This window comes from Aspergillus ochraceoroseus (assembly GCF_002846915.1).
Source record: "Aspergillus ochraceoroseus IBT 24754 chromosome Unknown P175scaffold_1, whole genome shotgun sequence".
NCBI classification, from domain to species: Eukaryota; Fungi; Ascomycota; class Eurotiomycetes; order Eurotiales; family Aspergillaceae; genus Aspergillus; species Aspergillus ochraceoroseus.
The window spans coordinates 4,504,038-4,520,556 of NW_024468476.1; the positions used below are offsets into that span (position 1 = coordinate 4,504,038).

The 16,519-nt window shown below is 50.4% G+C and overlaps 8 protein-coding genes across 8 annotated transcripts; 4 read left to right on the forward strand and 4 right to left on the reverse strand.

Annotated features, from left to right (window-relative positions):
* Positions 1-109: 109 nt before the first annotated feature.
* P175DRAFT_0490254 (C2H2-type zinc finger protein) lies at positions 110-861 on the reverse strand (the record flags this gene model as incomplete). The annotated part of the gene is made up of 3 exons (XM_040895786.1): positions 110-347; positions 376-782; positions 841-861. The coding sequence occupies 3 exons, from the start codon at positions 859-861 to the stop codon at positions 110-112; spliced, it is 666 nt and encodes a 221-aa protein (XP_040756583.1).
* A 2,112-nt stretch (positions 862-2,973) lies between these two features.
* Positions 2,974-4,998, reverse strand: P175DRAFT_0427105 (uncharacterized protein; the record flags this gene model as incomplete). Its single annotated transcript, XM_040893215.1, has 3 exons — positions 2,974-3,034; positions 3,146-4,689; positions 4,744-4,998. 3 exons carry the CDS (start codon positions 4,996-4,998, stop codon positions 2,974-2,976), a joined length of 1,860 nt encoding a protein of 619 aa, XP_040756584.1.
* Positions 4,999-5,563: 565 nt separating this feature from the next.
* On the forward strand, positions 5,564-6,327 carry P175DRAFT_0428454 (D-aminoacyl-tRNA deacylase; the record flags this gene model as incomplete). The annotated part of the gene is made up of 4 exons (XM_040893302.1): positions 5,564-5,777; positions 5,826-5,849; positions 5,901-6,127; positions 6,199-6,327. The coding sequence occupies 4 exons, from the start codon at positions 5,564-5,566 to the stop codon at positions 6,325-6,327; spliced, it is 594 nt and encodes a 197-aa protein (XP_040756585.1).
* A 494-nt stretch (positions 6,328-6,821) lies between these two features.
* On the forward strand, positions 6,822-8,198 carry P175DRAFT_0506700 (uncharacterized protein; the record flags this gene model as incomplete). Its single annotated transcript, XM_040898220.1, has 4 exons — positions 6,822-6,837; positions 6,903-6,974; positions 7,106-7,192; positions 7,258-8,198. The coding sequence occupies 4 exons, from the start codon at positions 6,822-6,824 to the stop codon at positions 8,196-8,198; spliced, it is 1,116 nt and encodes a 371-aa protein (XP_040756586.1).
* A 503-nt stretch (positions 8,199-8,701) lies between these two features.
* On the forward strand, positions 8,702-10,342 carry P175DRAFT_0498309 (uncharacterized protein). The gene is made up of 2 exons (XM_040896471.1): positions 8,702-8,781; positions 8,838-10,342. The coding sequence occupies exons 1-2, from the start codon at positions 8,767-8,769 to the stop codon at positions 10,230-10,232; spliced, it is 1,410 nt and encodes a 469-aa protein (XP_040756587.1). The 5' UTR covers positions 8,702-8,766; the 3' UTR covers positions 10,233-10,342.
* Positions 10,343-10,517: 175 nt separating this feature from the next.
* On the reverse strand, positions 10,518-13,174 carry P175DRAFT_0521001 (MIF4G domain-containing protein; the record flags this gene model as incomplete). Its single annotated transcript, XM_040899175.1, has 2 exons — positions 10,518-11,749; positions 11,806-13,174. The coding sequence occupies 2 exons, from the start codon at positions 13,172-13,174 to the stop codon at positions 10,518-10,520; spliced, it is 2,601 nt and encodes an 866-aa protein (XP_040756588.1).
* Positions 13,175-13,398: 224 nt separating this feature from the next.
* Positions 13,399-14,087, forward strand: P175DRAFT_0451676 (signal recognition particle 14 kDa protein). Its single transcript, XM_040894496.1, has 2 exons — positions 13,399-13,438; positions 13,530-14,087. Exons 1-2 carry the CDS (start codon positions 13,412-13,414, stop codon positions 13,899-13,901), a joined length of 399 nt encoding a protein of 132 aa, XP_040756589.1. The 5' UTR covers positions 13,399-13,411; the 3' UTR covers positions 13,902-14,087.
* Positions 14,088-14,155: 68 nt separating this feature from the next.
* On the reverse strand, positions 14,156-16,506 carry P175DRAFT_0498311 (uncharacterized protein). Its single transcript, XM_040896472.1, has one exon. The coding sequence runs from the start codon at positions 16,085-16,087 to the stop codon at positions 14,453-14,455; it is 1,635 nt and encodes a 544-aa protein (XP_040756590.1). The 5' UTR covers positions 16,088-16,506; the 3' UTR covers positions 14,156-14,452.
* Between the last annotated feature and the right edge of the window lie 13 nt (positions 16,507-16,519).

The window sequence follows — 16,519 nt, forward strand, 5'->3', positions numbered from 1 at the left end:
AAAACAGCCAGGGAGTTGAGTTCCCAAGAAGAAGCAAAGCAAGGCAAAAGTCAAGGATATAGAACAGAAAAAAGGTCAATCAAACAGTACCAAAAAAAAAAAAAGAAAATTAAGCAGTCTTCAATCGCTTGGCGGATCGACGCTTCGGTACATCCATATGGTGGTAAGAGCGCAGATGCTCGACCAAATGGTCTCGTCGCGGGAACCCATTGCCATCCTTTCGCGAACAACCCGCGACAGGACAATTCTGGAAGACCGGGTAGTGGACGGTGGTCTGGTGACGCTTGAGGTCTGCCGGGCGGGTGAAACTCTTCCCGCAGTCGTCGCAGGCGTATGGCTTGACGGGTCTGGACTCGTTGATTAGTGAACTTGGACCTGGAATGCGAGGAAGAGATAGGAAGAGAAAAGGCATACTTGGATGGCTCCTGGGGGCTGAAGGCGTCCAGAGGAGGGAACAGGGCCTGGTCGAGAGGAGTCATCTGCGCGGGTGACCAGACTGGAGTCGAGCTGGAGGGGAATGAGGTCACGGTGTCCATGGGGAAGGGCTCAGGGGTGTAGACGAAAGTAGGATTGAATTCGTAGTAGGTGGTGCTTTCGAGGGAGGAGGGCTCAAATGCGGGCTGGGGGCTGAGTGGGAGCTCGTTGGCCATGAGGTGATACATTTCCAGGAAACCCATGGACTCGTCGCTGAGCGTGGAGAAGGAGGAATTGGACGAGTAGGACGAGTAGGACGAGAAGGAGGAGGGAGAAGGCTCCATTGGAGGGCAGGCAATGGGTTGAGTCTTGGGGGGGTGGTTAGTTTTCGCGTACTCAGCATACAAAGAGGGGAAGAAGACATACCATAACTGGCCGAGACAACATGGTTCCTTCAGAGAGCAGCGTGAGAAATGATGCCAAACCCTGGTGACTTGGCTGGGAGGGAAAGGAAGGGCTTTTTATAACAGGTGTGTTCTGGTCAACCCGACGACGTTGTTTTCGCACATGCATTAGACCCAGAACTTAGTACAACCACCAGCGACGAACTAACTAAGAATACGAAAAAGATCCATGGCGACATCATCACCTGAGCCGGACCCGCGTCTGGGGATTTCTGCTTTCTAGTGACCTAGTCTCTTTCGCATGCAGATTAACAGGCCACACAGCCCCCCAGTCCATCTCCACTGCAGCTGTGCTTACGCTAGAAAAAGGATGGAAACATGGGAAAGTTCTTCCAAACTTCTAGCGTGCTTCTTTTTTTCCCTCCTCCCGTCTCTTCTCCTGTGCTGGTTGCTGACGGCATGTTGATCTGATTCGATATGTGACCCCAGGGGCAATGCCCACCACGGGCCGATAACCTGAAATGATATCATCATCATCATCATCATCATCATCATCTCTTAACCCGAGAAGAAAGAGGAGAAATTGTGGTGGCAGGATGCGGCTCGAGTGCGTCGGTCGAAGGTGAACTCTTGACCGTGGAATCGCCTTACGAACGTGCGGGATCGTCATTCGTCAAAGATAGACTCTGGAGTATGAAGTGGCTTCGGAGGCCCCCGACAAATCGTCTCTGAGTGTCCTATCAGGGATTTTCCGGCCAAAGTACGATCATGTGGTTCTTTTTTCCGCTGCTAGAGCCTAGGTATACCACCGGAGAAGGTACTATAGGTGCCTAACACGACATACATACTTGGGAATCCTCTCCTCTCCAGCATGAGGTCGCAAATCAGAGAGATTCCCTTCAATATGACGAACCTGACTCGCGGACTTGTCGGCAACCATTCCGCGCGGGGGCGTCGAGGATCGTCTTGAATCGACTTGGATCCCCTCGACGCATTCAATCCTCCGTCCTCGGTAATAACAAGGATTACAAGTGGCTGGAAACGGTCTGGCAGGCTGATTCCCAAGCACAAGGCGCACTACCTACTGCCCCTTACTCTCGAGTCTCTCTCTCTCTCTCGTAAGTTTCGTCTATCTTGTCCTCTCATAGGTATATTCGACCCCCTAGAATCATTCTAGAAGACTTTAGTGTCGCTGATTGTAAAATCCCTCATCAGAAGTTTAATCAGTGGCACCTTTTTTTTTTTTGTTTTTGTTTTGAAAATCTTCATTCTGACAGCTTTAGTTCAATCCTACTGACTCTGGACTCTTAACTAGCAAGCATGAATTGAATGGTCATGAATAAGGAATAATCTCTCTCTCTCTCTCCTCGATTTTTGTCCTATTTTTGGCTTTTCTTTATTTTCTTTTTTTTTATTTAATTTCCTCTCATTTCTTATTTATGGATTCCTTAATTTATTATGATTCCACTTATTCTTTGTTCTGACTTCCAAGCCTCTCTCCAATCTGTCGATCTGGAAATCTGTTACAGCCACCTTCACCTACACCCCGTTCAACGGGTCTGTGCTGTGTTACACCACTGCTACATCTTGCTTACTTCTTACACTTCTACGGTTCTACCTCAATCAAAGAGCAAACGTTGGAATCGAGGGAAAATCTCGTGGGATCTCCGTTTCTCAATTGGTTAACCAAAGCAGCAGCTGCAGCTCCAGACATCGCTGCATGTCCATCAGCCGCCACCAAAGAACAGCGTAGAACTCCCCTGTCCCGCAGACCCATTCAACACCAGTTCCTGAACCATTGAAGAAAATAGAGACATTAAAACATCATGAGTGAAATAAAAAGGAGGTAAAGGATGACCGCAACCTTTCTTCCCGTCTCACTTGCAGAGAGACTGCTTCGGAGCTAACTAATTCTTAGTCTCCAGTCCAACCAGACAGGGAAAAGGAAAAAAAAAAAAAAAAAAAAGGAAAGTTTCCAGATTCTTTTCCCCTTCTGTTTCATTTCATTTCATTTCATTTCCTTTTTTTTTTTTTTTTTTTTTTTTTTTTCGAATTTGGTCGGATAGGTGACACCGAGTAAGTCTCGAAACAACCACAGACAGACACAGAGAGAAAGAGAGGGTCAGAATTCATATCCAGTACGCGTGTTATCAGATTACAATTCATCCTCCAGATACTTGTAGACAAACTTGAAGTCTGCCTTGCGACGATTCATCCTGAAGCCGCTATGTTAGAAGAACTTTGTATAGCCAAATACGAGGACAGAGACAAAAAAAAAAAAAAAAAAGAAGAAGAAGAAGAAGAAGAAGAAGAAGAAAAAAACTTACCAGGTACTTTCATAATCAAAAAAACGATAGGTGCCTTGCTCAAACTCCTCAGTAATGGTCTTGGGCTCTTCGTGACGCTGGAACCACGTCTGGTACTGTTTGTGGAAGCGCCAGCTCTGATTCTTCAACGCCTTGGCCGCCAAATACTGCTGGTAGGTGCCCTGACGGTAATAGAACAGGTAAAACAAGGTATCCGTATCGATCCTTCCGGTCTCGTAAAGACGAGGATCGTCGAAGATGGCGAGAGGCTCCTGGGGGTAGTAGAGGGGGGTGTTGTAAGGATTCTGGGGCTTATAGTGACGAGGCTTCTCCGCATCCGCAGGCTCAGGACAGTTGGTGAGAGACGCGGCCAGAAGACGCTGCACCGAGGGAGGCTGGCTTGTAGCATTGGTCGTAGCGCGAGTCTTGGTCACCTCGAAGGAGTGGATCAAATCCTGCAGGCCGGGAGGAAGGTGGTAGATCGATTCTTCTCCCTCCTGCTGCGGAGCTTCTTTCCCGGTATCGCCATTGGCTATCGGCTGTTCCTTCGGGGCAGTGGTTTCGACTTTATCCATCGCCGGGGTGGGTGGCATCGTATTCGAGGCACTCACAGCCGCGCTGACCTTTGGACTAAATGCAAGTGTTCTCAAACGGCCTCCCACTTCCTCTGCGGCGACTGCTGCAGTGGGCGTAGTTTTCGGCGCAGGCTGTGCCAAAGTAACAATAGGTGAAGCAGTAGACGAAGCTCGGGAGGCGGGCACTGCAGGAGGAAAGGCGGGGCTGGCCCCGAGTGGAGGGGGGAGGGGGGCGATACCAACGCCGTTTTTGTCACTGGCAGCGGCGGCGGCAGCAGCAGACGCGTACTTGAGTGTTTCTCCGGGCAGACGCGTCGGTGGGGGAGCAGGTTTCATGGCAGAAGCTGAGCTAGTTGAGGCCGTTGGATGAAGGGTCGCAAGCACCGGAAGCGGGGATTTCATCTGCGTTGAGGGTCGTCGATGGCCGACCACATCGCTCTTCGACGGCTTGGGCTTGGGCTCGATCTCTTCTTCCTGGATCGACTGAGTGTCTTGTGACGACACTCGGTCGTTGTCACCAGTCATGCCGAATTGTGCTTCAGCATCATCGCCGATGTTCAGGTCATCATACAGCGTCTCGTCTTCCCCAGAATAATCGATGTTGTGCCCATCCTCCACATAGTATTTGATGCTTTCTTTGAGATCCAACACTTGATTTGGTTCCAGATTGCCATTCTGCAGAGACCGTAGCAGCAGTTCCAACTTGTTAACGTGCCATTTGTGACGCTCCGTTATGCGTGATATGTCTGCCAGACGATTGGCCTTTACGACATCCTTTTTGCCTTTCTTCATCTGCATATGAAGAGATTCCTCTTCAGCCTCCATGGCCTCGATTCTTTGCTGCAGCTCATCCACCATATTTGACAAGAAGTCGCATGTTTCAACTTTTTCCTTTTCCTTCGGGTCAAGACGCGACGCTGCAGAAAGGCCTTCCTTGGAATATGCTTTCGTCTTCATCTCCTTCTCGACGGCTTTGAACTGCTCCATACACTGGATCCCAATTAGCCTCTAGCAGCCATTTGGGAGGAATTAGAGGGGCCTCACAGTTTCAATGGCCCTGCGCTGTTCAAGCAGCGGCCCTTTGTCTTTGACTTCATTCCCCGAAGCCCATGATTTGATCTGATCACGATATCGCTGAAGCTTCTTGATCTCTCGTTTCAAGTTCTCCTCTAGCTTATCGCGCTGGGTGGGGTTGGTCGCGGAGCGGATCTTGTCGTAGATACCCTCAAACGTCTGGATACCTTCAGCGACCTTCTTAAAGGTCTTGTCGATCTCCTGCTGCGTTTTGCGGGACGTCATGGCTGCTGTTCAGGCGAACAGAGTGCCAAGAGACGAGAATTCCACTAATATCAATGCACGTATCCGGAGGGAGAAGGGGAGAGTTCTGGGGGGGGGAGGGAGGGACGGATGGAAGGAAAGAAAAGATGGGTTGCCCAGCAACTTTTTCACAACAAAAATATGTAGTGTGTTAGTGTTAAAAAAAGCCTCTCAAGCCTGTGAATCTCCTGATACTATTTCCGGTGGTCACAACGCTGGGGATGGGAGCCCAGAAGGGAAGGCGGTCACATACCGCCTTGCCTGGCACAGTTTCCGCCAGAGAACTCTATGGTGGGGAATATAATACTCTCCTTTATATCTTTATCTTTTATTTCAGAGGCTTTGAACCCGTGTTTTACTTTGTATATCGCGTGGTTTTCTTGACTCAGTGTTGGTTCTATATCCGCTTCCCCTCCTGGTGGTTACAAGTCAAGACTACCATCGACCCCTCCATGCTTGTCAACACAGTTAACAGATCCTGGTGGCAGGTGTTCACTGTTGACACTTGATCATGAAAGGTTGGTACTCTGATCGAGCCTTGAAATCGATGCTGACTTTCTTAGCCGTTATCCAACGAGTCAAGTCTGCTTCCGTCACGGTTGATGGCGAATTGGTCTCCAAGATTGGCCGCGGACTTCTCGTTCTCGCAGGCGTGGGACGAGATGATACAGAGAGGGACATAGACACCATGATTACCCGGATCCTCAAAGCTAGGCTATTTCCGGGGGACAATGATGCACAGGCAAGGGCTCCAACAACAGGTTAGAGAGTGCTCCTAACCAGACAGCAGTGGAAAAAGAATGTCTCAGATATTGACGGCGAAGTGCTTTGCGGTATGTTCTTACGTCTGTCTGGCCTTAGTATCAGCCAACTGATCGCCCTAGTATCACAATTCACACTCTTCGGCCAACTCAAGAAAGGGAAACAACCCGACTTCCACGAAGCAGCCAAGGCTGAAGTCGCGCGGAGTCTATACGACTATTTCTACCGGCGCCTAAGCGAAACCTACAAACCTGAGCGGGTCAAAAATGGGGTTTTCCAAGCGATGATGGATGTCGAGTTAATAAATGACGGGCCGGTGGGTGTAGATTACCGCAGTGAGGATGCGGCGGTTAGCTATCGCCTCTCCTTCGGCCTTGTTAATATTATATCGGCGTGCTAACAGGACTTCTCTTACGATAGGTCACCATCGAGATTGACACGCAATTACCGAAGAAAGAGAAGATCCCGGGCGATGGGAAAGGGGAGACCTCGACGGAATCCAAGGCAGAAAGGGTTGAGTTCCAATTGCCTGCATCGCTCCTGGAGTAAGACGGACGAATTGTCGTTATGATGATACCCTTCTAACCTGTAGATATGTAGAAATAATGTTTATATAGATTTCGGCCCTTGACGTCTTTCAAGGAGCTAGACTGATGGAAGAATAATATCAACCAATGATCCACAATTGTCTAGAGCGATCATTTTAGCTTCAACGTCTAATTAAAAACCACCACTGGGTAGTTTCAAAAGGTTCAGCCATACAAGATCCCATAATCGATCGATTTGAGAGGGTTCGAGGGTTGTCGTGCGGAGTTTGCAGCAAACCCGTGATGTGATGGAAGCTTCCTGAAGCATCGCAGCGAAAAGCCTCCCTCCTAAGCCCATTTTGGCACTTGGTCTTTTCTTCCCCTCTTATGATCTTCTTCTCCTCCTCCTCCTCCTCCACTTTCTGTCTCCTTTGCTCCCTTCTCGTCTTCCCCCCTCCTCTTCTTTTTCTTCATCAGCTTCCTTTCCACAAGTCTTCGCATCTAAATCCCTTCATAATGGCTGACTCCCAGCGTATGTTGTCATCCTCCCCCGCCATCAGCTCCAACCTTTGATAGATTGCTGATCGCTCCTTCTAGGCCGCCCCCGCGTCTTCTTTGACATTGAGATCGGTAATCAGAAGGCTGGCCGTATTTACCTTGAATTGGTGGGTTTCTATCTCTCATTCCGCTCCGGATCGTTGCGGTAACAGCCCTTGCTAACTACCCCGCCGCCGTCTTAGTTCAACGATGGTATTATTCCTTGATAGCGTGCCTCCCTGCATTTGTTAACATCAGTTTAGTTGTGCCTAAAACCGCAGAGAACTTCCGTGCGCTCTGCACGGGGGAGAAGGGCGTGGGAAAACAGGGAAAGCCCTTAAGTTTCAAGGGTATGACCATTACGGCTCCATTTTTTCGCGCGGCGTTCGAATTTCTGACGGACGTTGCCCACTAGGTTCGATCTTCCACCGAGTGATCAAGCAGTTTATGATCCAAGGTGGTGACTTCACCGCGTTCAATGGCACTGGCGGCGAGTCGATCTACGGCGAAAAATTCCCCGATGAGAACTTTGAACTGAAGCACGACCGTCCCTTCCTGCTTTCTATGGCCAACTCCGGCCCCGGTACCAACGGTAGCCAGTTCTTCATCACCACTGTCCCCACCCCTCATTTGGACGGCAAGCACGTCGTTTTTGGCGAAGTTATCAACGGAAAGAGTGTGGTGCGCCGGATTGAAAACATGTCCACTCAGGCGGACAAGCCGACTTCCGATGTGACCATCACAGACTGCGGTGAAATTGATGGCGAGGAATACGAAAATGCCGACAAGCAAGTTCCCGATGCTACCGGTGACCCATACGAGGATTTTCCAGATGATCACCAAGGCGAACAGCTAAGCGCTCCTGTGTGCTTCAAAATTTCTTCCGAACTCAAGAGCTTTGGAAATGCCGCTTTCAAGGGTGGTAATCTCCAATTGGGCTTGGAAAAGTATCAGAAGGGGTTGCGCTACTTGAATGAGTTCCCGGAGCCGGACGAGGAAGATCCTAAGGAGCTAGGTCCCCAGCTAAAGTCCCTGCGCTTCACTCTCCACTCCAACTCGTCCCTTTTGGCCAATAAACTCGGGCAATTCAGAAACGCCAAGTCCTGGGCCACATATGCCCTGGAAGTGGCCGAGGCTGCTGGTGCCAAAGAGAGTGACAAGGCCAAGGTTTACTACCGTCGTGCTATCGCCCACCGCGGACTTAAAGAAGAGGACGAGGCCCTGAAGGATCTGCAAACTGCCATTGCCATGGCCCCTACCGATGCTGCCATTGCCAATGAAATTACCAAGGCCAAGAAGGCCATTAAGGACCGGGAAGCTCGCGAGAGAGCCACTGCTCAGAAGTTCTTCTCATGAACAGAGCTTCGTCATGATTCATGATTATGACATTCTTTCTGTTCCGTTTATCCCGACCATTTGCATACAAAGTGATGGTATCCTGGGTCAATTCGCAAGGATTCTAGGATCCTCAATCTATCGGTTAATGTGGTGCAGCATTTCCAAAAGCCTTTTATTGTCTTCAGCACTCGCCAGGGTGGAGAATGGAGGCGCACATTATTTGGTCGTATGTTCCATTCTGAAGATCTCAAACCCTCGAGCTCCTTTATGGGTGAGATGTAACTCGAACCCCCACCGAAATAGCCAGGGGACTATTCCTTGGGAAAGAAAGCTTCCCTCATTTGATTATTAGCAATAAATGAAATGTACTCATTACCTATATAGCCTGGATTCTGGCCAACTCCTCGTACACAACTCTTTCTTCGATTTAGAGCGTCCCTGAGTTCTTTAGTTTTGATGCCTAAGGCCAGACATAGCACATCCCCGCAACCCAAAGAGGAAATTATCTCCATCAGAAACATTTCGTCACATCATTCATCACAATGCAATTAACTGCATTCTCCTTTCTGTCTAAGCCTTCAATTAAATGCCCGCGTCAGCGGTAAGAACCAACCTCCGGCCTCTTCCGAGTCATCTCCATGACCTAACTATACGCAGACTCCGTCTCGTCCACCCATCCGCTCCAACACGCGACCCCAGTTTGCCTCCACTCCTCGCTTTCTTCTATCCCAGCGGGCAGCGGGGCCGAGAAAAGAAGCGCCAGATGACATTGATTCTATTCTATCCAGCGATGACGCGACTTCAGACCCTCTCCCAACACCGCGTCCCGCTCCTCCAGCGGGACAATTTAGTCACAGGCCACGTCGAAAGGAGATAATTGAAGACCACGGTGTCGAACCAGACCAGATTACGGACCAAACTGCACCCGGAGATAACACCACCAGCCCCCTAGAAGGCACCACGAAGCTAGACCCGGAGATTGAGGCGCTCTTGGGGCCTACGTCGCATCGCACAAAACGACGCCGAGTCCTTGCAAATACAGTTACCCCATGGATGCAGAGCAGACAGCGACTCGATATCCCCGGTTCATCTCCCCATCAGGAGCCCTCATCTCCTTCCCCGTCATTACCGTATTGCACACCGCACCACACGCGTTCAGCGCCAACCCCGCAGAAGACACCACCACAGCCTCCCCCAACTCCTGCAACTACTAAAGCTTCTGGCCGCAGTATTCCCCGTTTCCTAGTTTCCCCTTTCAATCCACCACCACCACCACCACTCAGCAGCCAGCCGGTGTCACGCATCAAACACCTAACAGAGACACCTCCATCCCAATCACCACCTGCAAGACGGAAACCGGGATTCGTGTTACCACGCTCTCCTTCCCCCTCCCAGACAGAGGACTCAAGCGCTATCCCTACACCGTTTTCGCCTTCCTCGGGTACGCTCCATCGTCGTGGTCGTGGACACTCCTCGGCACCAAGCTATCTCCCAGGGGGTATGGCAGCCGAAGTCCGCAGCTGGATTCTGGAAATGGGAACCAAAAGAGAACAGCCTCCAATGAGTGCCGATACCCGCACGAGATCGGAGCATGGGTTATTCAATATGCAGCGGTATACCTTGGTTCTTCGAATCAATAATGTCCGCCAGTCTGCCCTAGGGAGTTGTGGCCCGATTGCATTTGTCCAGGGCCATCCTGTCACGTCACTAGACGATACCGATGCAAACACCGGTAGATCTAGTGACGACTCTACAGAGAGAAGGAACCTCCTTCTCCTAGGTGCGCCTCGTCCTCGCGCAGACAAGCGACTGCAATTTCGCAGCGCCTCACCCCGTGTCCCGGACTTGAAACATGGCGATTTGGTTGGTGTCTGCTGGGGGTTGGTCTGGGAATTGAACTCTGACAATCAACAAAGTGGTGAACAGAGTACAAACATGGGCTCTGGGGTCAATTATGATCAGGTTCTACGTAGTGAGAGCGCTCGTAGTCCGCACTTGGGCAAGTGGCTTGTTGGTATGGAGTGGGAGTTGATTCCATCGCCGATGATGTGAGAAAGGGGAATGAATCGCTTCTCCAGAGAAAGAAAGATAAGACGAAAGAATAGACAGGTATGAATAATAAATACATACATATATATATATGTATCCAATGTAAAAAGTTAGTAGGGTAAAATGCAATACTTTTCCCGGGTAATCATTTTCCATCCCAATGCTGAACCAATATGCGCCTTGGGTCATATATTAAATATAGACATGTGAACAGACAGACCCCAAGCGCAGCAAAGAAAGAAAGCAGTACAGAAAAGGAAAAAGAGGGAAAGGCATTCTAATCAAAAATCAAAACCCAGCACCCTCACTCTCCACAACCTTCAAAGCATCCACGGCCACCCGGCATCCCCATTTCACCAACTTCAGGTCCTTTTCTGAAGCCACGACATCCGTCTTCGCAACAACCTTACGAATAAAGTATATGCATCCCTTGACGATCTGCGGGGTCTCGCGTGTCCGCATGAAGACATCCACGAGGGCTTTCTCGTCCCGAGTGGAATCTTCGTCCTCGGCCTTACGCTTGGATTTAGATTTCTTCATCTGTTTCTGCTGAGATTGCTGGATGATGCTGATCATGAGGAGTTCGACAAAGGTCTTGGTTTTCGGCTGGAGGTAGGCGAAGTTGAGAGTTTTCAGGATGCCCAGGGTGAGTGTTCCGTCGGCGATGAGGGAGGCGTACATCTTGGCGAGGTTGACGATTGCTTTCATGGCAAGCGAGTTTTGGCTATCTTCGCTGTCGTTGTTGAAGCCGCCGTCGTCGTCGTCGTCATCGTTATCGTCGTCTAGGTCGCCGGTTTCACCCATTCTTTTGAAGGTGTTCCACAGCGTAAACATGAAGGAGACTTTGATGCGCCGGCCGAGCTCGCCGCAGAGGCGCCGGGCGATTAGTGTGTAGTAAGGGTTGTACACGTCTTCCTCCATGGCGCAGTGGGTGAGGACGCGTGGGATCTCGAATTCCTGGGCTCGTTTGAGGCGGAGCTTAAGGAGGCGCACGTGGGCGTCTTGGTAATCTGTGGCGGACATGATGGCCACGAAGATGGAGCGACGCACGTCAGTGTTCATGCGGTGGGCTTTGGCGATGGATGCAAGGTCGGGCTCGCCGTCACTATCGTCGACTGGAGCGGCGGGGTTTTTGCTGTTCAAAGGGAGGTTGGAGAGTTCCTGGCGGGCAGATTCAAGAGGATCTTCTTTCCAGCTGGCGCCGACGAGCCACCATTTGCCCTTCTTCGAAGAGTTATGGATATCGTCCCGCGATATGCTGATGGGTTCGGACGCACGGATGACCCGGGAGTTGTTCAAGGAGCCGAGAATCTTTCGCATCTTGGTAATGTGCTCAGAGGTGACGCTGGAGCCGGCTCCAGCTTTAATGCGGTTGTTCTTGAGATCGGTGATGGTTTCGACCATGAATTTCGTACGTACGGATAATGACGCTTCACCCGCTTTTGCTACGGCCGGTTGAATGAGTAGAACAATGTCCTTCAGGGATGAAGGGTCATCTTGGCGAAGCTGGGGTCCGGAGTCTGATATAGTCAGTAATCATGTTTATATATAAAAGATTGGAGATACGGCGGCGTACTTCTGATGACCTTGAGGAGCAGTTCTGTATTCTCCTCGTTGATATCCTGCAGGAATAGTCGGATATAGTCAAATACCAGGGTGCTTCCGATGACGTGAAAGTTGTACAACTGGGTCAGAAGCGAAATCAAGTTGATGGTCTCTTTTCCTTCAAATTTGCCTCGTTCGTCACCTCCAGCGTCGAATGTCTCGACTATCTTTTGTATAATTTCCGCGCCAAAGTCCATTCCCATCACCTTATAAACAGCCGCAATAAAGCCAGCATGGAGGACGATGAACGTATCTTGGAGAGCAGACCTCTCACAAATCAGTCCAAAGAGTAGGGAAATTAATGTCGAAGTCACATTTTGACGAGGGTATTCGCGGTATAGCTTCTCAAATTCAGCCAGGATGGAAACAAGGTTGGCTTCGGATAACTTGTTTAGGTGACCCTGCGCCTGTCTCCTTAGACGGGTGAGGGATTCAGACTCAGAATTGGACTTTGCGCGTAACGACGGTGGGATATATTTCGCCGGGCGATCCTCACTCGCTGCTGGTGCTGGAGCAACATATGGGTTCTCTCGTTTCTTGGGCTCAGGCTTGTCCTCATCCTCGTCCTCGTCCTCGTCTCCGTCCAGCCCATCCAAGTCCTCATCATCGTCGAAATCTTCCATATCCTCATCGCTTCCTAGATCACTCCCAGACTCCTCCGATTCACTCTCAGGCTCCAGACCCTGCGCCTTTCTCCTTTTATTACGTAGCCACTCATCTGCCTCCCGCTTGCGTTTCCGACCCTCGTCTGCCGATGCGTCATCATCCAATTCACCCAGCAGCTCATCCAGTCCATCCTCCGCAAAGGCCTTTGACAGTTTCTTTCCCTTTTTCAGTCCCAGTTTCTTCTCTAGCGCGGCAATCTCAGCGTCATCCTGGTCCAACTTTTCTTTAACAGTTTTGGATATGTGTTTCCGCGAGGCTTCTGCTGCTGCTTCGTCGTCGTCGTCGTCGTCATCGCTTCCCGAATCGGACACCTGGCCCGTCTTAGTTTTCTTGAGGGTCGCCTTCAGCTTGCTCTCCTTTTCTTTCGCTGGCTTGGACTTAGACGGCGGGGGAATGTTGTTGTCATCAGATTCATCCAAATCCACATCGAAGTCGGAACCCTCGTCGAAATCGCCCAGGTCATCGTCGTCGTCCTCATCGTTGAATTTCCGGCCACCACTCTTCTTGGGAACCGGCCCTCCTTTCTTCTTTCCCACGCGCTCTTCTCGACGGCGATCTTTCCTCGAGACCTGTTCGTTCCGCCTATTCTTCTTCTCACCGTAATGATCCTTGATTCCTAGTTCTGTACGCAGTCCTCTCGGTAAAGAGGTCGTATTATGCCTCGGACGAGGCATGGTCAAGTATCCCCGGATCTATAGCGTAGATATAATAAACACCAGGGAAGAAAAGATAGAAACAATTCTGCTTTAGTAAATATTAAAAAAAAAAAAGACGGCGGAGCGGAAGGCGGTGAGAACTCGGAGTTTCCCCCCACAATCACCACCACCACCGCATTCCAGATCGACTCTCGGATTCCATCACATATTGAAAGTCTCCAATTCACAAGACCCAACCGATCCCAGGGTGCCAAAATGCCAGCGCCTCTCGGTCATGAAGAGGTACGTCTATTCATTTCCCTTTTTTGCTCGCCACAGAACCCAATCCACCAGAAAGAGCTAACAAGAACAACAACAACAACTGTGGCCACAGTTCTTCTCTTCCCTCGCAAACCTCCTCTCCACCACATCCCAAAACTCCCGGGGCTCCGTATACCTAAGCCAGAAACCCCTTCCCTCTTCCACTACCTCCTCCGACGCCGAGAGCCAAAGCCAGCGGCCCTCAATCCTCATCCGCGCCACGGATGGGAACACCAACGCGACCAACCCAAAAACCTACAAGGAGAAGAAATCGCAAAAGAATACCAAATTGAAGCTGTCGACTGTGGTGGCTCCAGAGGACCTGGAGGCTTTCTATGCGCGGTATGCAGAGGTGTGCAAGGCCGGTATGACGGGGTTGAAGAAGAGGGATCGGAAACGGGGGAAAGCGAAGGCGAAGGGTGCGGCCAAGGTTACCAAGGCTTGAATGTGATCTTCTCTTCTCTTCTCTTCTCTTCTCTTATAGTCTATTTATCTTCTTGTCTTGTCTTGTCTTCTCTTGTACTGTCTTGCATGAATGTGGCGCACTGGGTTTCTCTTTTTGCTTTCTTTGGTGTCTTGAAGATATACCTAGCTGTTTATAGTCTTGCCAATAGACCACTATTCAGGTTTCATTCTTGTAGGGGGGGGGGGGGGGGGGGGGAAGGTTGTGCAGTGTTAAATGATGCTCGTGTATAGAAGGGGCGTTGTCATTCATTAATTACTACCTAATGGGTGCTGCTGATATAATATGCTAGAATACAATCAAAACAAAAATTAGGAGATACATATACCATGCAAAACAGGGCCAAAATACACCCATACCCATACCCAGATCCATACCCATACCCATATTAAAAGAAAGTAAGACCAAGAAATTCAACCATGCCAAAGCGTTATCACACAGAAATGGGGTACATAAAAAAGGGGGAGGGGTACAAATTGCATTAGCATGGAACTATTCAAACATTGGTAGGACGTAAAAGTCATTCAGAGAGCCTAGTCCAGCCCCCAAGGGTCTGAACCAGTCGACTGTCCGGAAATAGACGGTTTTCTAGGACAGTCAGGTGCAAGGGGAAGATCGAAATCATCCACCCCTTCGTGGGGGTCAGAGACATGGCATTCGAATTTCCGGTCGAGGCCCCCAATGGTGGTGTTGATAGCGGGACCGATGACGATCCGAGCTGCGATGTGGATCAGGACTATGAGGAGTTGGATTGGAGGGACCAGAACGAGCGTACATGTCTTCTGGATGAGAGAGGTTGCGTCATGTTTCTCTGGGGTTGCGAGGACCAAGGTAGACGCTGGAGGCATTGGAGAGATTTCTCGTTTGCGGGATGCTTTAGAGCGGCGGCGGAATTCGACGCTCATGCTAGAAAGATGGGGATTCGAGTCGGTAGTTTTGGTGCTAGTAGTCCAGGCTAGGTTGGACTCTAGCTCGGAAAATGGGTCTTTTGCTGCGAGTGCAGACACGCGGGGTTGCTCTTCGTCTCCCTGGGGATTGAATAGTTCTTTAGTCTTAGGAGAGGGTGGCTCTTGAGGCTCGGGCTCTGAAATCTTGCTGCTTTCACCTGGTATCTCCTGGACTATCTGATGTGCGTCGTCATGCCCAGAATTAAGTGATTCGGGGGTCAAGTATGGATCCGAGGCATGATAGGGTGAAATGGGGAGCTCGATAGAGTGAAAAGAGTCAACGCTAGAAGAGAGGAGCAGCTCCTGGCTAGCCTCTGGCTCCGGAGTATCCTCAAACCTCGCCAGCAAGGTATGGAAGCTCTGCTGCGTCTCACTCACTGACCGTTGTGGCAGCTCGATGGGCCTCGGAACCTGAAGAGATTCCGAAGAGGGTTCGCTATCGTCTCGGATCGTCTCCAAAATGGTACTGTTGCTACCTCTTGTTGTAAAGCCGCTATCGTCGGTGGCGTCCCCGTCCGTATCTTCACTTGCGCTGAGGGATTCTGGCGTTGCAACGCCCAGTAAACTCCTAGCCTCTTTGCAGTAGGTTGATTGCATGGGCGCACTCTCCCTGCGACCCTTCGGACGCCACGCCTTCCTTCGGCGAGGAGCTTTAGCCTCCTCCGGAATCTCAACGGTAAAGCCTCGCTGAAAAGGACACGGTGTAACCTCATATCGAAGGATCTTTGGCAGCGCATCTTTCATCTGGGCCACAAGCGTCTTGTCCTGCTCGGTTTCGTTCGGAAGTTCGATACGATAGTATGTCAGAGGGCGGATGCGCAGGACAAAGGTGGATTCCCCGTCAACACACCAACACTGCGAGTTTTTGAGGATCGCATGCACGACACTACCGCACTTGAGGAAGACGGTCAAGCCATGGACCTTTTCAAGCCTCAAGGGAGCAAACGCGACCGTTCGTTCGGTGGGGGATTTCCAGGGTAGGGTCTCGACGGTGTCAACGGGGTAGTCAAAATCCGAGGGTGCGCTGCTGGACGGGATCGGCACTACGGCTCGAGGGGCGAAATGGACGACCTTTGCAGACGGATGATAGAAGAGATCATTCTCCGAGGGTTTGAAGGAGTCCGGGCTGCGTTGCCTGGCCGGGTTCAGTTTGGTGGGAAGGGTAAAGGAGCGGCGGATGGGGAGGTGCTGGGGCGGCGGCGCATCCAAAGAATGGGACATGATCGTTCATGTGGATGGAGACTAAAAGACGAGAATGTTCCCATTGAAACCGGGGATCGAGGGATAAAAACGAGTATACAAGACCAACCCGGTGTTGTAGTCCCAGAAACCAAGTAGGGGTTATTATGTCTAGGAACGGAGCGTCATGCTCAGGAAATCGCAATCGAAACGATGATAGATGCGCGAGATGCAGGATGGTTCATGTACTTTGCTGCAGACAACTAGTAGTTACCCAACTAGTGCAATAACGATGGATCAGTTCATGGGTTAGGAAGCAATACAGCAGAAAATAGTGCGATGTTGAATCCAATGATATTTCTTGCCTGAGTGGGGGATGTGGTTAGCCTGAGGCAGACAGGCATCTATGACGGAATGCCTCAGGTTGACCAGGTTCCCTGAAAGACAAAAACATTGAGAAAGAATCACATCTAG